The following is a 21574-nucleotide window of genomic DNA, read 5'->3' as shown; positions in this document are numbered from 1 at the left end:
GCATCTCTTTGCATTGGGGTGCAAGTGGAAGCTTCTTCCCTGCACAGAGGGCCTGCACTCTCCCCATGCAGCCTAAGAGCAAAGTGCCCACACAGAGGAAGGCAGGACGCCACCGCAGCGCCTGTTTCAGAATACGAAGGAGTGGGGCTGTCTGCCCAGGGCTCCCATGGGGTAATACCTGTCACTGGAGCTTCAAGTATATGGGGTGGGGTGGGGAGGGCAGGCGTGGAAGTAACTGACACCATGGTTCCAGCCCCCAAATAAAGACACCAATACTACAGACCTGTATCCGGTCCCCCCACCCCCAACTGCCCTTGAGACATGGAGCATACAACACTGAGAAGGGAAACCAGATCAACACGCAACACAGAAAAAAAAAAAAATCAAAACAGAACAATCCACCCCCCCCAACACGCATGCACACACACAAGGAAGGCCCTGGATAGGCACCGGGGCCAGCCCAGAGCCCAGCCAGGAGGGGCACCCACACAGAGGGTCCTCCACAACAGGCCATGACTGGGCCAGATAGTAGCGCCTAGCAGTGATGAGCACTGCTCCTCAGACCTCGCCCTCTCTCCCAGATAACCCTGGGCCTTAACTGAGGCACTGCCCAGAGCAGTGCCACAGACCCAGCGCTCTCTTTCACTGATTTTTGGCTCCATGCTCCCCTGGAGCAGGAAACATCTGATTCTTGGATCCACGTAGATCCTCTGCAGAAGGAAGCTCAGGAAGCGGGGGAGAGGCTGTGGGCCCCTCTGGCAGGACTTGCTCACCACGCCCCCATGCCAACAGCAGATGGGCTACTGACCACCTTGCTCATTTATGGAGAAAGAGGTGGGGGTGGGGGCAGGAAACACCACACATTTTAAAACCAGAGGTCTGGAGGAAGAAAATGGGACCCCTCCAAAAGCAGAGTATGCACTATCCAAATGAGAGCAAAGGCCAGTGTGCCTGTACAGAGATGGGGACACACCCACCCCTCACAACATGCCTGGCTGGGTAACTGCAGGGCCCCAACTCAGGGAACCAGCCCAGGGCAGAGGGGATGAGGGCTCTCCCAGCGTGATGCCTCTGCAAGAGCCCTGTGGTGGGGCTCCACGAGCCCGGTAATGGGGCTCAGCTTAAGATGCTCAAGAGGGAGGAGGAGCACCACCCCACCCACTCCACACCCCGACCACTGGCACCACCCCATCCTCTCCAAGCAGAGTGGGAGAAGCAAAGCGAGGCAGCAGAAACAGAATATCTACAAGCCAGTGCTCCCAGACAGACCCAGGAGGCTGGGCAGCAGGGAACACCCACCCACTGGGAGAGTCCTAATGCCCCACTCACGGCCTTGCAGGGGCAAGATGAAAACAAGCGAAACTCTTGCCTTACTGGCACAAATCGAAAAGTTGGAGTAAAGCTGCAATGGGCACCAGAATGAAGATGAACATGAGTGCTGATGCCAAGGCAAGGAGGGGCACTGGCACAGGGATGAATGAGCATGGTGTGGGGGACACCAGGGTGAAGTGCCCAGATGAAGCACGAGGAGCAGACACAGAGCTCAGTGTGCTAGTACATGCACACCCAAGCATGTATTTCGGTGCTGTGGGTGAGGGGCCAGGGGCAGATCCCAGCTCCTCTGAGTACCAAAAGCAAAATAAATAGAAAGCATTAGGTGCTGCACCTGGGGTCATACCCTCCACCCCCACCCTTGGGTGAGGTGTGCTGGACACCCCCATTCCTGTGGAGGCAGCTACAGCACTGCACCTGGGCACTGCTTCCTCCCTAGCCTCAGTTGAGCAGGTTGCCCTGCTCCTGGGCTTGCGTCAGGCTGTCCTTGCGGTGGAGATGGTGGACCCCCATCCTTTTGGGGCTGCGGTGTGGCCGGCCAGAGGGAAGCTTGCCCCTGCACTCCCCACTCTCCTCCAGGGTGCCCCCATGGCTGCTCTCTTTGCTCCCTTGGAGCAGGATTTCCCTTTCCTCTGCTGGGCTCCCAGGTGAGCCCAGGTCCACATAGTTCTTGTTCTTCTCTGGAGGGGGGCTGTCAGGCTCAGCAGTGCTTCCTCCACCGCCCTCAAGCAACTTCTGGGCCTCGTCCTGGGAGAAGTCCATACCATAGTCAGAGAAGTGGCTCCTGCGGGCCCGAGACCCAGTGCTGTCAGTGTCCACACTCGAGTCCCGGCTCACAGTCCAGCTGCAGCTCTGCGCAGACTCCTCACCATCTGAGTAGGCAGAGACCGCCCTGCCCAGCTCCTGCATGGAGCGGCTGAAGCGCTTCTGGAGCTCTGGTGCTGTGTCGCGGCTGAAGGCAGTGCGGTTCACCAGCACCCGCTCCGAGGTGGGGGGTGCCTTGTCCACAAACATCCGCTGCCAGTTGGCCAGGAGGTCTTCCTCAGAGCTGGCAGAGCTGGCAAAGGCGCTGGGGATCTGGGGCGGGCTGCTGAAAGGGCTGCTCTGTGAGGAGCCATGGGCCCGTGCCGCTTTGGGTGAAGGCTGGTAGGAGCAGCTGGAGCCTGAGTGGCGCCCCTCAGAGGCAGGGCTGTTGGGGAGTGTTCGGTGCCTGTCACAACTCTCGTCCTCACTCTGTACCAGGCTTAGGGAGATGGCCTGCCGTGTGGCATAGGTGCAGTTGGGCAGGGGGCTGTTCTTTGGGATCCTCACCTTGTCCTCTGAGAATTCAATCACCTTGCGCCCTGGGTACATGGGGTGGGGAGGGGAAGGCGTGGGGTAGGGGCTCAACTTCTCAAAGGCAGGTGCCTCCTCTGTCAAGCTCTCCACACTGCTCTGTGGTTTGCAGCCTCCATTCTGCTGCTTTCCAGCTTCTCCTCCCTCCTTCCCAGGCAGGCCTGGGCTGGGGCAGGCATCAGGCACACCTCCTCCACTCATGTCCACGTGCACAAAGACGTCCTCAGCCATGGGGCAATTGCCACTGCTGGATTTGGCAGAGTTCAGCACCAATGACTCAGGCTTCTCCAGGACTCTGGCAATGACTGAGGTGGGCACAACATCAGATGGGGCTAGGGTGTGCGTTGCCTCCTGGCCAAGGCCTGGGGGCTCCTGAGTGCTGTGGAGGTGCTTGTTGACCATGTCCTGCAGCTCGTAGGGAAGCTGTGGAGAAGGAGAGAGAGCATCAAGCAGTGACTGAGACAACATCTCAGATTCCACAATGCCAGGACAGGCTGGGACAAGATGCAAGGCAGCACATACAACGCTTGCTCCACCAAGCAAGAGCAAACACACCCTGCGGTGCTGCACACACTACATTCCCCTGTCCACAAGCACTTCAGATCCTCTCCCCGTAGAACAGGCCCTTGGCTCCCCAGCAGAGTTAACTGAAGGCTGCTGTGGATGGAGCCCACAAGAGCCCACACCAGGCCTGACCGATGGGCTCCATTCAAAAAAGAGGAAACGAGATAGCGCACATGCCTCAGGCTTCTCAACTCCTGGGCTGGAGAGGAGGCCTAGACGATGCACACCCGACAAAGAGAGCTATTGATCTGTGGAAAAATCAGCTGGTGGCTGCATTGAAGTGACTGAACAGCTCCCAGTGCCAGGATCCACAGCTCTCAGGGCCTAGGCAGTAATTACAGTCCCACTGCCTTGGCAGCCTGCCCTGTTCTGGGATCAGAATCAATGGCTGTCCTAGCACTTCCCAAGTCTCACCCTGGCCAGTTGCCTTGCTGAGACATCAGTGCCTGGGCAGGAGCAGATCCTGGCTGACTCGTCCACCTTGCAGAGGTTTAGTTCCTCGAGCCAAGCTCTCAAATCCAGGAGAGATGACACTCAGAGGGAGTCAAGCACCCAGGGAATGGTTCACTCACATCCAGAACTGGAATCTAGTAAGGGGTTAGCACCAACACTCACACTGCCTAGCCAGGCTCCATAAGTCTATTCCACTCCCCAGCTTCTTGCCTATTAAACACCATGCCGTCCATTGACAGGCAGGGATAAGAAAGTGGCAATAAAGATAGGCAGAAACCCTGCTGCAACATGCCAACACCCAAGACTGCCAGAGTTGGACCAAGAGGGACCCTGCATGTAGACAAGTGGGTCCACAGTGTGGCTAGAGCTGGGCACAAAGCAGAAGGTTTCTTTAAAACTGCTCAGTTCCACTCTACCTCCACTGGCATCTGAGCGGGGCCTGGCTCTCTGGGCAGAATGCAAACCTCCTGTGAGGGGAGACAGCTGGGAGAGGTCAAGGTTACCACAGCAGTAACCGATACAATGACCTCAGGAGTGCTAATTTGAGACACGTCTGGGGAACGACATATCAGTCACCTGCTAGTTCACGAAAGATGAGCACCAGGGTTTGCCGAGAGGAGCCTCTAAGGGGCTGGGGAACAATGAACATACAGGATGAGAATAATGGCACTGCAGCCCGCTCACTGCTTCAGGTGCATGAAACGTCCGGATGAATATGAAATACCCTAGGCCTAGGTGCCTCACTCACCCATGAGGGCAGGGCAGGGCAGGGCAGGGCAGGGCAGGGCAGGGCAGGGCAGGGCAGGGCAGCATGGGATGAGCTACGCTGGTCCCCAGGCCCACACACACAAGGTTCTGGCCTCCTGCATTCATGAAGCTCAAACACCCATTCTGGGTTGAGATGTACTCGCCAGAGCTGGGAGCTGACATATTGGTTGACACACCAAGTCTTCTCTTCCAACTCACAACCCTAGCGAGTGTGAGGGAACCTGGCACAGGGAACCTTTCAATGGCAGATCAGCCAGCCAGCTCCTCAGCAGACAGCACAGGCCTTATGCATGGCCAGGTGATAAGCAGAAGAGGACAATGAGGCAAGCAAGAGGCCTGTTCTCCCGCCAGCTCCCACCAGGCACCCAAAAGGCTATCAAATTCAAAGCTATTATGCCCGAGACACCCCAGTCCCCATGCCCTGGAAAGGCAACTTTTTATTACAGTTCCAACAGAGATGCGAAATGGAGCTGCTGTGAAAGGAGAGCCAGAAAGGGACTCAGACTGCCTTGCTCTCCTCTCACTTCTGCCTGGTGCCTATGGGAGGGAGGTCACTGGGACACAGGGCCAGAGAAGCTCCCTCTCCACACCCAGAGGAAAGAGCAACCCTGTGTCAAGTGAGAGCTAGGCACAGAGAGGCTACGAGCCTTTCCCCACCCCCCCTGCAGAGCTGATACTTACATCAGCAAACTTGTGGTTCCTGAAGTGGGACTTGTTGCACTTTAGCAGCTGCACTGCCAGGTTACAGTCCTGCCTGTATCGCTCCTGCCGAGAAGGGGACAAGCATGGGAATGGGAGTTGCACCAGCCTCACCTTACCACCTTTCACTCACACCCAACCTGAACAGACACTCACAGAAGAGCAGTCTACTCACAACAGGGCTTCTCTGTCCCCATCTTCAGAAGGCTCTCCCACAGGTCTGTACAGCTATCTGCACCCCAGCTGATGTGCTCAACACTCTCCCTTCACTCCTAACTTACAACCTGTCTCTGTATTTAGCCTTTCACTCCTGGGTGTTTATATCGTCCTGGAGGTATGCATATATAGTCCCTCCCCCTCCCACCCCAGACCTCTTAACCCAACCAGGCAGAGTTCACCCTTCAGACAACCCCCAGGTTATTGTCAGCACTCGTAACTTCCTCCAACCAGTCTCGTAAGGAGGTGCCCAGAATTAGTGCAGTATGCCAAACCTGTGGAGAAGGCCCCTTGCCACTGCCACCTCTAACCAGGGAATACCAGCCTTTGGTTTCCCAGTACGCCTGTTCTGCCACCAAATCACACTGCAAGTTCCAATCTTGTTCCCTCCTGACTCCCACTTTCCAACTTCCACATTGCTGTCTCCTGCTTTCTCCCCCCCCCCCCGCCCATATACACTCATCCCCACTGATGCTTGTGGCTCCCCAAAATTGTCTGTGTGTTAGTCCCTCTTATTCTCCTTATCCCCCCAGCCCCACCGCCTCCCTGCCATAAGTCATTCAGGAAGAAGCTAAAGAACAAACATCACAGACATCAGTCAAGGGCTCCAAGCAATGCTTACATTGAGTTCCTCCAGCTTATTGACGGTGGTTTTGGCATCCAACAGTTTATTAGTAAGCTCTACAATCTCCCAATCCAGGGTCTTCCGGTCCATCTCTGCCTTTTTAATCTGGGGCACAAGAACACGAGGTGTCAATCTCACCAGCACAGGGCGCCTCTCGCCCTGCCTCACCCAAGCACAGCACAAATGTGTTCAGCTCAGGACGAAGCCTTCAGACAGACAAGGAGCAGCCTGGCTCTCCACAGAGGGAGGGACTCCAATGGCGCACAGAGCTAGCCACCCTGTGCTGGCTTTGGAGAATACATGCCATGATTGTCAGCTAGTAAAGCAAGGGAGTTTGATCCTTCCCAGAACAGTGGCTCCTTCTACTCCTACTGCAGCAACACTGTACAGAGACTGAAGTCCCTCTCAGCCTTGGAGTCAAGACTGGGATACAGGGATGCCAGGCAGGGAGCTCACCCTCATGCTTCCCTGGAGATATACCAGACTGCCAACTCAAAGCCTTCACCAGTAGCAAAGGTCACTCTCCAAGTGTGTGAGAGCCTTTCTGCCCCTGACTCTAGGCAGCAGGACAAGATGCTGCCCAGAGATGCAAGGGAGTCAGTGCTGACTCAGCAGGAAAAAGGCGCTGTCTTTTCAGAAGAGCTCGGGATTTGTTTTGGTGTGAAAAAGGGTCTGTCTGTGCCGCTTTTTCTGGGACTTGCTTAATGCTGTCCCAAAGGCAGGATCACTTCTTCAGAGGCTTCTACTCAGGGGAAATATAGCCAAGGAGGCTAACAGCAGTCAGAAGGACCAGCTCCTCTACCTGCCCCAAATGGGCTACAGAAGCCCCATCAGTGTGACCAGCATAGTCCAGCTGTGGGCAGCAGTGAGAACAGGGTGCTGCGTAACAAGCAGAGCAGGACGTGAGGATAAGATGTTTCTGAAACATGAGCCAACTCATTAGACACCTGCACATTAACTTCTGGAAGCTCCTGGTGCTGAGGCTAGAACTACACGTGCATCCTATGTTAAGTGCAGGCAATCAATGTACTGACGGCTAGAACTGGTGTCTTTGTCTACAGCAGGGATGGCCAAAGCGGGCCCTTGACCACCCTCACCTCTAACAGTGCTTCAGCCTGTGGGCACAATGCTCCCAGCATGCCGTGCTCCAGCTGGATCAGAAACACAGTGTTCACATTCAGATGGAGCAGTGCATGCTAGGACCTGCTGCCTCTGCGGGCAGCTGTGCTGCCGGATACCAGGTGAACCCTTGGCCAGACAAGACTGGGGCCCCTCGATCTGGGATGGTGCGTGCGTGACTGACAATGAAACTGACAGGCTGAGACATGTAAAGAGGAGAAAGAAAAAAAACACACAAACGAAAGACGCAACTGCAAAGATCCAGCTTTGGCTGAGAGAGGCCTGAGAGGCGAGTGCGCCCAGCGTGCGCCACGGCAGCATGGGGAGGAGAGAGAGAGGGAGGGAGAGAAAAGAAACAGCCATGAGCGTTATGAATGTACACAGTAGACACACACACATACACACACACACATGCTGGCTCTGCTTTGACAGCCCCCACTGACACCCACCCCCAGGGGCAGCTCCCTCCCCTGTCCTCAGGCCACAGGGAGCATCACACACCCCTATCACCTGGAAAAGGGGCTGATCCAACATGGCGGAGTTAGGTGCAGTTACACTGAGAGGAAACCAAGCTCGGGGCACGACAAAGTGGGGTCCACGCAAATGAAGTAACCATCTCAGGACACCAGGCTAGGACTGGGCAACCACTGTCAAAACCTCCCTCTTCAGCTGCGGCAATCCCTAGCCCCGATTCCCCACCCCCCAGCCAATCTCTGTAACATCCCAAACACCCCCCACCTCCTCTTGAGAGAGAGGCTGAGGAGGTCATACCAGGGTATGCAGCTTCTCCTCCAGGTCCTGATTGGTTCTCTGGGAAGCAGTGTAACTGTTCTGTAACCTAAACAGAGACATGGGTGTCCAGGAGAGAAGGAATCCAGGCCATGAGTTCAAGTCCTCTCCACAGCCCAAATGCCTGACATGCAGAAAGACTGCTCGCCTCAAAGCGGACAGCCAGGCATGCTAATACTATACCCAGCTTTGCCACATGATGTCTGTGATCCCTTCAGACCTCAAACTAAGCAAGGCTGAGCTGAGCCAATCCTTGGATGGGAGACCTCCCTCAAGGAAACCACAAAAGGCAACTGCTTCAGATGGCTGGCTCAACACAGGGTGCTATGCTCCAAGTCGGCCCTAACCAGCACAGTGTAGGACAGTGGGCACTGAAAGAGGGAGCATTCTAACTTTTTGGGTGAGACACAAACACGGACCCCACCCCCAGTCGTTCATGATCCTCTGGCCCCTTTGCAACTGTCAGAAAGTTCGAGTTAACCCTAGAACCTAGGCCAAATTCCAGCTTGGCCCTTTCACTGTGTCTAACAACTAACTTGACAAATTCCCTTTTGGCTTCCTCCCCGCCCTGTACTGTGGCATGGTTCCTCTGCTCCACCACAGAGGCAGCTGCCTTACAATCACAGGCACAGAGCAACTCTGAATCCTCTCCTGTGGGTGGCATATCACTGGGGAAGCTGCATGCCTTAGGTAAAACACCCCAAGCGTGGCCTTCACCAACCAAACAGCTGAGCAAGCCTTTGGTTAAGGTACGCTCTCCGGGTCCCAATCCTCTCCTTTTCTTATTCTCCATACCTACGGAACTTGTCCTTGAACTTCTCCAGCTCTTCACGGTTCTGGCCCAGCTCCAGCTCCAGATAGTCCTGGCCAGACTCCAGCTCCCTCTCCATTGCCTCCATCTTGCTGGTGACATAAGCCAGCCGCCGACGCAGCTCCTCATTCTCATGCTGCAGGAGCCTGAAACACAGGGGAGCAAGGCATTGCTCAGCAAGTGCCCCAGGCTGCAGGTCTCATGCCAACACCTGACCCACTCCAGGACCCTGAGAGGAGGGTCTACACCACAGGCAGCCAGGGTATTCCTACACCATTCTCATGGGACCGGTGATTGGAATGGTTCCCATTCCCAGTTTAACTCAACTCCTCCAAAGTGTACGTGTGTATTGGAGAGGTGGGAGAGAAGAGCCATTTCCCCACACAGACCTTTGTGATGTGAAGTTATTTTTTTAGTGGAAACATCTCAGGCCCCCTCTCTCAGAGCCACTGATGAATGCATATCACAGGGAGGTAAAACATGTGGTTGCGTACATGCTCACCCTTGGAGGGATCTGGTTAGGCTTTAGTGGAGAAACCCTGTTCCAAACTCTAGGGCAGGGATGTTGGGGAAGCTCTAGAGGCCAAGAACAAAGTGCATGGACAGCTGCTGAACCATCCCTTTATCTTTCTGAGCTGCTGCCTATCACAAACTGCTGGCAGGGGTGTTGAGAGCAATGCACAGCAGCCCAGCCATCCATGTCGCTGGCTCCCTCTCAGGTTACAGCATTTGGATAAAGCCTGCTAGCCAGATGGGCTGCACAGCTCCGGTGTCCCTCAGCAGAGAATGAAACCCACTCAATAATTCATCCCAGCCCAGCCTACAGGAGCTGGACATACAAGAGCTGTTGAAAACCCTTTCACCCTAAACATGTAGTGGAGGGGGCCAGAAAGCAGAACCGGCAGAGAGATATATGTCTATTGCAGGGAGATGCTCCAGCAGGCTTCCACAGATCCTGTTACAATGCCATAGCTCTCTTCTTCCCAAACAGAGGGAGACACTCGCTCAAGTGGGTGCCTGACACTTCAAACCATAATGCTTTCACTGTGCTCCATAGACAGAGACAGAGCTGCTCTCCAACTGAACCACTTTGTTTTTCACAGGGATTTTGAGGAATAGGGGAAAAAAAGCTGCCTCCTATCACTACCTATCCATAACTGCAGCAAAATGCCAAAACTTCATTTGCATTAGCAACTGAATTGCACAGAAATGATGGCATTGAGTTTTCTCCCCCTTGCTGATGGGGGGAGGGGAAGTTAGTTACAATTAAAGGTGTCTGTACCATCACCCCTCGATTATGACACTGCTAAAGACAGCCTATGCTACATTTCCTAAATAGTTACACACCTACTGATTTTGACTGAGAAGTCGGAGAACCATTCCACTGGACTAGGTAACTATACTCAGCAAGCACTCCCCAGGGAACATGGAAAAACAAGGCAGAATCTGACCAGGGGAATAGAAGAAAACCCTGCCCAAGTCTCTCTAAACAACTTAGAGGGGAAACTTCTAAGTTGTATACCTAAAGACATGTGTGCAAGTGTAAGTCAATGGTACAGAGGGTGCTGGCAATCAGTGAGCACACAGAACTTGAGTGTGGCCAGAGTATGAGTGGAGAACCAGACACTTACTTCATCCTTTCTGCATCCGTCAAGGGCTCCTGTGCAGAGAAGAAAAGAGTTGTAAGATTCTCTCAAGACATGAGTCACTCGCGCACAGGCATCCAGAGGCAAAATCCAAGGAAATGATTTCCCCCCCTTTACACATACATCCCTGGGCAGGCTATGTCATGCCTGGTTAGGAAAGCTGGCCTCTGCACACAATACTTCTTAACCAGGCTGATATCAAGATAGTCCACATGGTTTCTCTCAGGGTAAACATTGCTCTGTGTTAAAGCAAAGGCCAGCAGAGATTGTGTGGCTGCCCTGCCCCAACCTGCAATTTGAAGGACTCCCAAAACCCACACCCCATGCCTGCTGCCTCATTCCTCTGCAGCCTCACAGCAAGTCTCAGTGGTCAGAATGAAAATCCCTTAGGCCAGCACACACTACAACCTCTGAACCATTTGCTACCAACTGGTTACAATTGTTTAAGAGCTGGGAAGAACCGCTTCCATCAATTTCCCCTGATAATTCTGTACTGAGGGTTTCTTGCTACACAGCTGGAGTAGGTCACGCTACAGCCAAATTCCTAGGTATATCTGGACCCCAAACCAGAAGGTGAAGTACTGTATGCCAGCCAGCCTGCTTCCTGGAAGGGCCCAGCACCCTGGGAGCAAGCTCTCTGCATTTGTGGGATAATAAGAACTGAGGAGGAACTTCCAACGACCCTTCAGAGCCTTTTTTTTAAAGCCTTTGCTATCCTCAGGGAACCCCTGGGACTTGGGACACTAAACAGCTCAAGGAAGCAGCAATGGGAAATAGCCAAGGTTTGAGGCCTCCATCTGGTAAGTGAAGCTTCTTTCAGCAGGAAGGTTCCCAAGATGATGCTGCACCTCAGAATCTGCTTATTAAGAACAGCCCAGTTCTCTACTCTGTGAAGTGCACAGATGCCCTTGACAGAGGTTTGGTGCTAGCAATACCAGGATATAGAAGCTGGCCCAATCATGGCTCTAATACACAGTGTTATTATCCCACTCTCTTTCCTCCTCCAAACCACCTGGGGAACACTGCAGTCTACAGTGTGCAGGGCCTGAGTTCTGCAGCCTATTTACTATGCCCCCAACCAATATTGCTGCATCAGACCACTCTGCGTACAGTATGACACCCTCCCAGCCTGCCATATGGGCTGTCATCTTCTGCAACATCACTCCCCTACACAGGGCTGTCCCGGGGGTGGGGGCGGCGAGGTGCGCGTGCGAATCGGGGTGACCGCCCTGGGCCCTGCAGAGCCGGGCAGAATGGCTGTGGTGAGTCGGCACTGCCGTTGGCTTCACTTCCAGCTGGTCAGCACCCCTCATTGCCAAATCCAGCATGTCCGGGGGTGAGGCCCCGCACAGGCTGACTGGCCCCAGGTCCCACACCCTGCTCAGGTAGCCTCTGCCCCAAGATCAGCTCTACACACTGAGAGCTCAGCTGACCCCAGGAAGTCAAGGGCACAAGAACCAGGCAGTCAGAGAAATGATTCTACAGCCCAGATGCCAGATGGGTGGATAGAAGGGGAGGGGTTGAAAGCACTTTCAAACAAGGACCTAACCAAAGCAAGACAAGGGAGTTTGGACAAAACTGGGGCCAATTTACCAGTGTCCAGCTACAGGCAGGACACGAGGGCCCTCCTTCTTAGGGCAAGAGGCTAACCAGCTGTGGCCACTCCTACCTGCTGGTACCTGGCAGCCTGTTAGGCAGGTTCTAAACTACAGAAGGCCAAGAAGCTTGCAAAGGGGATAAAGAGGCATCAGCTCTTCTAACTGACAATCACTGAGAGGGAGATGCTCCCTGCTGAAACAAGGTGTTCAGGCTGAGTGATAGCAAAGGAGTAGGACTGTCCTCCAAGCAGGCTAGCAGAGGGCATCAGCATGTTTGTGCTTTCAAAACAACATGGTTTCGCTCTGGGCAGTCCTAGCCTTCTTGTGCCCCCACAGGGGACAAAAATTCAGTACTTTTCCTTTTGTGCACCTAGCAGTTAACTCAGGAATTTCCCACTGCTTCCAAGTTGGAGAAAGGAGTTGAAAAAGGCAAGGACTTGCCTGACCCCCCTCCACCCCCAGAATTCAGACATAAACATTAGCCTTTTGGCTTCCCCCACCACCCCCTTCCACACACAATCAGAGTAGGGCCTTAGCCTTTCTGGGGGATGGAAGGAGTGGGGGGACAGTCAGGATAGGATGGAGGGATCTGTGCCTATTCAGGTCCAGGGCCTGGGCTCCAGGACCCTGGCACATACCTTATTTAGTGCCAGTCTGAAGGAAGGGGAGGTTCTAGGTGAAGCACACCCCTCTTCCTGGCTCCAGTGTATTGGAGGGGAAAAGGATCTCCTCTCCAGGAAGCCCGGTGCCATCATGTGCTTCTGACCAGGTTTGGCACCAAGATGCTGGGACCGCACCAGCCATTCATTCCAGCTTTCTTCTCTGTCCCTTTCTCCTTCCTGATTGTTTTTCCATGAAGATAGCAGCTGTTGCTGCCCAGAGGACATCCCTGCCAAACCCCGCTCTGCCAACTCCTGCAGCTCATCCTGGCATAGATCTGCTACCACCTTCCTCTCCACAGAGATGAGCTTCTCTTTGCTGTCTTTCCTCACAAGGATGGGGTTCTTCCTTGGCTGAGGGGACTGCTCAGCCTCCTCAGTGGGTTGCCTTTGGCTAGAAGCCATTTCTTGAGCTTCACACCTCTTCTCTGCATTTCTCTGCCTCTGGCAGAGCTTCCTCTCAGCTGCTCGCTTGGCTTTAGCAGCCTCACACTGGGTTTCCTTCTGGCCTTCTGGTGTGGAGACTCTGGGGGAGGAAGACGACTCCTGGCCTCCTCCTCCTCTGCTCTCTCCAACAGAGCGCAGGTGACTGGGGCTCAGCACCCGTTGGGAGATCTCATCCAGGAACTTGGAGAACTGCACTTTCTCCTCAGTGAGCTTCTCCTTGCGCTTGGTGGAGTCGACAGCACTGCTGCCACTGCTGCTGCTGCGCTCCTGCGAGCGCCTGTCCCTCTTCCTGAGACAGAGCAGAGTGTCACTGTACTTGCGGGAGTCGTGACCCCGGGCCAAGGCCTCCACTGATCGGGACTTGCGCAGGATCTCAGGGCACACTCCCAACAGACCTGGCTGCTTCAGGATCCCTTTGAGAGGCAGATGGGTGGAGGAGACCCGCAACTTCCCAGGTGCCAGGACCTCAGCAGGCTCTTTGAACATGAGAGAGCGTTCCAAGCTCCCACTCTTGAAGGAGCAGGGGGGTGCCTGGCCTTCGTCCCCAGACACTACTGTCTCCACACTGCGGCTCATGAACTTGCTGAGGCGCCCGTGGCTGTGGGGCTTACTTGGCTTCCCAGTCTGCCTCCTTGCTTTCCCAAAGGGCAGCAGCCTGGGTGACAGGGTCCAGCTCTTGAGGCTCAGGCCTGCCCTGCGCCCTGCCAGCTCCTTGTCACTGCTCGACTCCAGGGAGCAGGAGGAGGAAAAGTTAAGGTTGCCAGCCTCAGTTCCCTCCGCCTGCTTGAGCTGACCTGCCTCAGCATAACTAAACCCTGTTTGCTGGTGTAATGGTGCCAGGCCCATAGCCGCCCGGTAATCTGTTACCTGACTCTGTTCAGCCAAAATCACGCCGTCCTGGTCTTCTCGGAGAATGGGCACATCATGGCGAACCTCCCGGTGCTGTGGTGGTGCCTTGCGGTAAGGCTTCTTGGAAGGAGCTGTGCTTGACATCCTCCCTTCTGCTTGGGGGGCCAACGACAGGTCACCTACCAAGAGCAGAAAGGGCACAGAAGAGAGTTTCACTGGTGCCCCTTCCAGCCCCACAGCCTTTCCAACAGGAAATCAGAGGCCCTAGGCTCCCCAGGAGCTTCCCATCCAATGTGCTGCCACAGCAGGGAAAGGAGGCAGCTCAAGGACCTGGTGCAGCAACTGCAAGAAAGGGGGATGGAGGAAAAGTTAGCCGTGTCCTCCTCCCAGCTGGCGAGAGTGGCAGGCTGGCACATCCTATCCCCTGCACATGCTCACTCATGTACGGCGTGCATCCAGATTATATATAGCAAAAGAGAACAGACCTCAGAGCAGCATATTGATCATGCTCTTTAGGAAAGGCCTTTATTCGATATGGAAACTGCAAGCTTAACAGGCAGCAGTGATGACTGAGGCGAGAGCTATTGATCTCTCTCTGTCACTGCTGACATGGGATGCAGTCATGTAGCACACAGCCAGAGCCTGGGAGTTCTTGGCCTGCATTATTAAAGTGAGATTGCTCCCAAGAAGAGGTATGCCAGGCCAAGCCATGAGAGCACTGTTGGAGCTCTTCACTCTCTCAGAAGAGGGAAATCAAAACCAGAAGGTACCAATCAGGTCAAAGCTGACTGCCACTGGCTTTGGAGCCCAGGACTGGATTCTGCACTGCTCAGCTGTAGAGCTGAGGGGGAGACCATGCCAGTCAATGCCCACCAGTGCTCCCTCTGTTCTGGGAGCAAGAATTCCCATGCTTCAGGGCAAGTGGGACCTAAAACAGGACGAAGACATAGACAGAATTAGAACAGCTCTCATGGGCATGGAAGAGGCTGCTGCCCTTCAGAGGAAACTAAGCCAGAGGGCAGTGCTCAGGGAGACTCTGGTGGTCAGCCAGGATTTGAACACTCAAGACAAGGAGTGAGCAGTGGCCCAAGCCAGGCAACAATGGAGGTGCCAACTCACTGAAGGGCCACAGGTATGCCAGCTGCCTCTCAGCATGTCCAAATGGGCAACACCATGGCCCCACTCAGGTATGGCCCTAATGCCTAATCCCCCTGCTTTCCATATCCAAGTGCTGGCCACCTCCTTGCCTTTCAGCACTGACCATCCATCTCTTCCATGCTCCCTGACACTTCCTCTCCCTTCAGCAATCGTGTTGCATCTCTGGAGCATAGAGGAAACACTTCACTGCGCAAGACCCTGGATGAACTCTGCACTACGCCCTTCTTCCTGGGAGAGCTACTCCCCCAGATCAGATGCTGAGCCAGCCACTCAGCCCCCTTCCACATGCAGGCTGCCTGGAAACCTTTCAGGGGGGTTATTTTCCCTTGCCAAAGGGTCAGGGGATGTCCTAAGTTCAATGGTTCGAAACCTGGCACCTCATCACTTCTGCAATGTGCACAATGCATGTTGGCCAAAAACAAGGTTGTTAGGCTGAGGAGGCCAGAACCTCCCCTGCATATACCCACTCTTGCTCAGTTTTGTTTTATATGACATTTAAGGCTTGGACAGAAACAATAGCAGGGTTTTAAGGAGGGCTTTGCCACAGCTGAGATGAATCCACTGCAACCATTTCATCTGTCCACTCCCATCTCTTAGTAAGAGAAAGCTAAATGAAACAGAGTTAAGTTACCATAATTTAACTGCACTCACTGTGGGCTAGGAGTGAAAAGAGTTACACCACGGCAGCTGATGCACACTCCTTAATAGTAAGTCTTCTCTGTTTCAAACAAGTCATTGTTCATCTGCCCATGCCCACAGATTGTGCTCCCCGGGGTAACAAGTGTTACCTCTCTGTACGGTACTTCGGCACTATATGGTTCTAATTCTTGCTTGTTTATATGAAGCCTAACAACCTCAGTCTCTTGGCATATTGCTCTCTGCTCCCAACACAGAAGATCCCATGTGACCCCTTCAGCCTCTTCCTACCCTATGCATGAAACACCTGCTTTGACCTTATCTGCTCAACTCCTATCCCCCTCTCCTGTCAAATCCATGCAGACTCACCTTTGCCTCAGCCTGCTGGAAAGGAAAACTGGAGACAGATTGTGCCCGCTTTTGGGTTTGCAACCTACATACCAGGGCCCTGAGCACAAAACTCCCAGAGGTGCTCGGAGAGGACTACCAGGGCCCACACACCATGCAGCCTACTGCGTGACCCAAGGCACATCAGCTGAGAGATGAGCTGGCTTATGGGGCAGGTGTTTCTCCTCCTTGGAGAGGAGTACAGCAGCTTCAATTGCTAGTCATGCCACCAGCCAAGTGGCCTGGAGCACTCCTTCATTTAACTCCCTCCCCAGCCACTAGGAGCAACTGCAGGCATTTCAAAACTGACCTGGCCCTACAGCCATCTTTCTAGCCCATGACAAGCTGAGCACTTACCAGCCTGGGCTCCAATTCAAAGCCTCATATAGGTGGAACTCACTCAGATGTTCTGTGGGGGAAAACACACAAAGAAAGCTTAACAACCATCACAGAATACATTTGTACATCCCATCACACTCCAGCCCCAATACCTGGCAACAGCCCAGCTCCTGTACTATCCATGTGCATCTGTCTGGGGTAGAGGTATACGGGGGAGACAGAGTGCAACCTCATTTGTGAGGAAGAGCTCAATGCTTATACACAGACAACTGGGAAGGGAAAGCCAAAGGAGGCCAGGATCCCCCACTTCCCCACCTCAATCCACAGTCTGAGTGCACCTGTTATTAGTCAGCCACTGACCCTTATTTTAAATAAAGTGAATACAAGTTTCAAAAGCATGGTCTAGGGAAAAATAGACCCTAGCAGGCTTTGGAGAATCTCTTCACCAGGCTGGAAGCCCCAGGTGGAAAGTGAACAGCACAACCTATGCTTTGGCATTTAAGTTACATTTTCAGCCCTTTGGACGCACCTGCTCAATATGCCCTAGGTGCAGTTCTGCTTTCCCCAGAGCCTGAAACAAGAACTCCAAGTGTCTGACAACCCTGCTTCCACAGAGGTCAAAAGCAAACCTCTCCCAGGACTGGGACCCCTCCAACTAGATCTTCCCCCATCTACCTTGGTGAGTGGTTACTTCTGAAACCTCCTCATGGAAGATTTGGCAAAGGTAACTATTCCACTGCCAATCGCTTTACAGCAGAGACCTCACTCCTACATCCTTCAATGGCCAACATACTTATTATCCACCATTAGCAGATGCGGCAATGGCAGTTTCTACAGAGCCTGGTTCAGGACAAGAAGTGATACTGCCTCCTGTAGCTTGTATCTCTACAGGCAGCTCCCAGGTGCAGCAGACCCCAGCAAATGCACGATACAAATCCAAGGAGAGAGACATCCTCCTTATTACGGGTGGGGGGGGCTGTGGTGTAGACACCCACACAGTCAAATGGGTCACCAACTGGCTGGAGGGCCGCACCCAGAGGCTGGTAGTGGATGGGTCCTTCTCAACCTGGAATGACGTGGGCAGTGGGGTCCCCCAGGGCTCGGTCCTCGGGCCCGTGCTGTTCAACATCTTCATCAGTGATTTGGACAAGGGGGTAAAAAGCACCCTGTTCAAATTTGCTGATGACACTAAGATGTGGGGGGATGTGGGCACACTAGAAGGAAGCAACAGGCTACAATCAGACCTAGACAGGTTACAAGGGTGGGCAGATGCGAATAGGATGGGTTTCAACACAGACAAGTGCAAGGTGATGCACCTGGGGAGGAACAACCAGCACCATACCTACAGGTTGGGGAACTCTCCTCTTGTCAGCACGGAGGTGGAAAAGGATCTTGGAGTCATAATTGACTCCAAGATGAACATGGGTCAGCAGTGTGAGGAGGCAGTTAGGAAGGCCAACCGCACCTTGTCATGCATCCACAGATGCATCTCGAGCAGGTCCAAAGAGGTGATCCTCTCCCTCTATGCGGCACTGGTCAGGCCACAGCTGGAGTACTGCGTCTAGTTCTGGGCGCCGCACTTCAGGAGGGATGTGGACAGCATGGAGAGGGTCCAGAGGAGGGCCACCCGCACGATCCGGGGACAACAGGGCAGACCCTGCAATGAAAGACTGCGGGACCTAAACCTATTCAGCCTCCACAAGAGAAGGCTGAGTGGGGATCTAGTGGCCTGTTATAAACTAGTCAGGGGGGATCAGCAGGCATTGGGGGAGTCCCTGTTCCCCCAAGCACTGCCAGGAGTGACCAGGAATAATGGTCACAAGCTGGCAGAGGGTAGGTTTAGGTTAGACATCAGGAGGTGCTACTTCATGGTGAGGATCTGGGTGGCTAGGATCTGGAACCAACTTCCAAGAGAAGTGGTGCAGGCTCCTACCCTGGGGGTTTTTAAGAGGAGGCTAGATGAACACCTTGCTGGGGTCGTTTGACCCCAGTACTCTTTCCTGCCATGGCAGGGGTTCAGACTAGATGATCTGCTCAGGTCCCTTCTGATCCTAGAAACTATGAAACTGTCTAAAGGACCAAGCCTAGTGTGGCAACTATTGAACCTAGGGTATTGGAATAGGACAGCAACCATGCAAAAGCCCAGACAGAAAGCCATTTCCCCACAGCTACCATCACTGAAGCAAATCCATTGGGCCCTGCCTCTCCCAATGCCTGCCTGAAACCAACCTCGCCTGGTTCTGGCACCTAGTCTGAGGAGGCAGAGAGCATCTGCACTCGCACAGAAGGAGAGCCAGACAGGAGGGGAAAGGAGCAGGCGGGCAACAAGGACTGTGTACAGCTTGAGCTCTGTTGGAACAAGTTGAAGAGACACCCTGGCACCGGCCCTGCCCCAACAAGCGGGCTGGCCCCTTTCCTTACTACCATGTTGTCTTCAGGCCTTGACTACCACAGGAAAGGCAGCTTCACAACAGCACAGCTACCTCCCTCAGGGCACAAAAGCAAGTTAACTCTCAGCAGAGCTCGAACCTACTCAGCCATAAAGAGGCGCCCTCCCACGCACACTGGATCAATGCCACTTCCACTGGGCCAGCAGGAAGCAACTGCCAGAAATCGCCAGCACCACATGGCTACTACCAGACTTACAGGGGGAGTTCCCCCAGGAGATCTGCTACTAATGGCCCACAGGGATCCACACAGGAGTGTTCACAATTAACAAGCTCCATCTCTTTGCAGGCAACTCCTTAGTCTCAATACGACTAGCCTCCCTCCCCTCCTGGCATCCACGACCTTCCATCTCAGGTCAGCTGCCTTTTACAATGGGTTGGGAGAAAGACAACTACACTTCCCTCCACCACACCCCTGGAATTCATAACATACCTACCCACCCCGGCCCACCCCCACAATCAGAGACCACTACTACAGCAATTCAGCATCCTTAGGTAACTTCCCCTCAGAACAAGGACTTACAGATCCCAAGTGACAACGCACCCAAACATCGCTGTCCTCCTGTCTCCAAATCTACTTTTCGCCTGCCGGCATCTAGCAGCATCTGGCCAACGGCTCCTGAAACATGAGAAAGGAAACTCAGTGTCAGGCACCTATCAGTGACACACGCAAGTCTACATGGGCATGCGCGGAGCAATACACAGCCACACGCCAGGGCTGGAGCCAGCAGCACCCTGCCAAGGCACTGGCTGCTACCCTACGGCAGGACAGCTTCAGAAATCATGGCAGGGTTGCACCTTTCCCCTCAGCTATATCCCTATCTAGCACTTGCATACAGCCCCTCTTACTCCAGGAAGACTGTAGTCAGCAAAGCAGCCCAGGCAAGATAAGCTCAGGCTGCTGACTTTTCTGAATCTGCTGGCAGCAGCACCACAGCTGAGGCCCCATGCACATGATACCTGGGATCTCCCTTTGGATACTTTCCTAAGATTATGGAGGAGGCCTCATTTTAGAGCAAAGCGGAGTGGAGTGGAGAGGAGGGGAGGCTCACACATGTGAGCAGACAGGGCTATCTGAGCAAGGGTGGGCTGAGCAGAGGAGAAAACAAGCCCCTAAAATTGGGTGCACAGCACAGGCCAGCTCTGCCCCCTGTTCATTAAGCTGTCAGCAACCTTGTGTCAAAGGCAGGCTGTGGCCCTGAGGCTGCCAGCCAGAGCAGCTCACGGCAACCCGATGTCATAGCAGGATGTAGCTCCTGGTCAGAGGCCTGGTTCATTCTGTCCCTTGGACCTGCCCTCTCCACCTCCCAGCAGCAATACTTCTTAAGAGTCATCACCTTCCTGTTCCTAAGCTAACCCCTGCAGCAGCTCAAATCCCCTTCCAGAGGTCATTAACAGATGAAAACATACTGGGACAAATCATGTGCGGCAACAACTCCAAGACTTCCAGCAGTCAGGTTCAGCAGCAAACACGTGGAGGGACAGAGGACACTGGGGTAACAGCAATTCATTTCTTTTACACAGAGTACTGGGGGAGACACCTCTCAAACTTACACCCCTTCCCTCTCCCAAAGGGGACGCACAGACCCTGGCTCTCAGTCACCAAGTGCCAGTCTAGCACAGCCAACAACTCCTGGGATCCTGTAAAGCTCATGACAGCTCAGTTTCTTTCCCTCTTCTCAGCCTCGGCAGAATAGCCATGACTTTGGAGTTAAAGCTTCCTCACACCTATAAACCTGGCTACCATGCATGAGGGGCTGCCCCTTGCTTTAGCTTCCTGTCTCCTTTTCTAAAAATCTCTTTTGATCCAGCAAGGCAGTCAGGAAGGCTAATATAACAGGTACCATAAGGTATCTGATATTCATAACCATCCCCGATTTCACCACAATCTAGGTTCCTCCTCAGGCAGTCTTTCATTAAAGAGCTGTTCCTGGGGCAGCGTAATACCAAACAGCCCAGGTGCCTGGCAAAGCCTGGCTCCTACTAAGAGCTGTTCTCCAAAACGAGGATCACTGTTTCTTCAGCTCAGCCTCACTCCAGTTCCCTGGACACCTATCCTATTACTTACTGTGGTTTCAATTTCAACAGCACTTTACATCCTGAATCCCTTTCTAAACTTCAATGGTGCTCAGAAGTCACTGCATCCACACATTACAGAAATGTAGCGCCAGCTGAACAGCAGCTCACAGCACCACTATACAACAGGTTAGGATGCGAGGCAAAGAACCCGATATCCAACTAAAAGGTAGGGTGAATATAAGTGATGAAGAAAATAGCCAAGCTAGGATGTGGTCAGACATGCAACCCTAGCACCCTAATTTTAAGAAGAACTAAAGGCTCTTTAACAGCTCCAGGCAAGGTAGACATGTACCTTATGGATTAACTGAATCAGAGGTGCATAAGCTTTCATGAGCAACAGCTGCTTGATCAAATGCTGATTCATCTCCAATTTAATTAGTCCACAAGATGTACATCTACCCTGCCTTCTGCTTGACTTAGACTAAAGCAACTAATTGCCTCTCTCTCTAAGGACTCCAGCTAATATTGCCCAAAGAGTGGCTCAGACAGAAAGGTCATCTTCCAAGTCATCTGGGTCACTTCCTACTGCACAACATGGTGGTTGAAGGCAAATATCAGAGCAGCACAAGCCTGCTTGAACTTGTGCTGTGATCTCAACAGACCTCTAAGGTGGTCTGG

At 53.5% G+C, this 21574-nt stretch overlaps 1 protein-coding gene across 10 annotated transcripts in view; it reads right to left on the bottom strand.

Annotated features, from left to right (window-relative positions):
- Positions 1–201: 201 nt before the first annotated feature.
- The window catches only part of TJAP1 (tight junction associated protein 1), a 43172-nt gene continuing 21799 nt past the window's right edge, over positions 202–21574 (bottom strand). For 2 of the 10 annotated variants that reach the window (XM_090045906.1, XM_090045954.1), the window contains exons 3-11: positions 19422–19496; positions 16449–16500; positions 13929–14089; positions 10343–10371; positions 8696–8857; positions 7883–7949; positions 5990–6097; positions 5134–5217; positions 202–3090 (exon numbers count right to left, since the gene is read on the bottom strand). In XM_090045906.1, coding sequence (XP_089902032.1) covers positions 1774–3090; positions 5134–5217; positions 5990–6097; positions 7883–7949; positions 8696–8857; positions 10343–10371; positions 13929–14054 — 1893 coding nt within the window. In that variant the 5' untranslated portion in view covers positions 14055–14089; positions 16449–16500; positions 19422–19496 and the 3' untranslated portion in view covers positions 202–1773. Of the gene's footprint in view, positions 3091–5133; positions 5218–5989; positions 6098–7882; positions 7950–8695; positions 8858–10342; positions 10372–13928; positions 14090–16448; positions 16501–17895; positions 18101–19400; positions 19497–21574 lie in introns of all 10 variants that reach the window. The other 8 variants (XM_090045934.1, XM_090045923.1, XM_090045944.1 and 5 more) reach the window with 8 other exon arrangements.

This window comes from Crocodylus siamensis, chromosome 1, assembly GCF_052110815.1.
Source record: "Crocodylus siamensis isolate JL-2025a chromosome 1, ASM5211081v1, whole genome shotgun sequence".
In the NCBI taxonomy this organism is placed as follows: domain Eukaryota; kingdom Metazoa; phylum Chordata; order Crocodylia; family Crocodylidae; genus Crocodylus; species Crocodylus siamensis.
The sequence above is the reverse complement of the archived record's forward strand: the minus strand, read 5'-3'. Positions and strand labels throughout refer to the sequence as shown.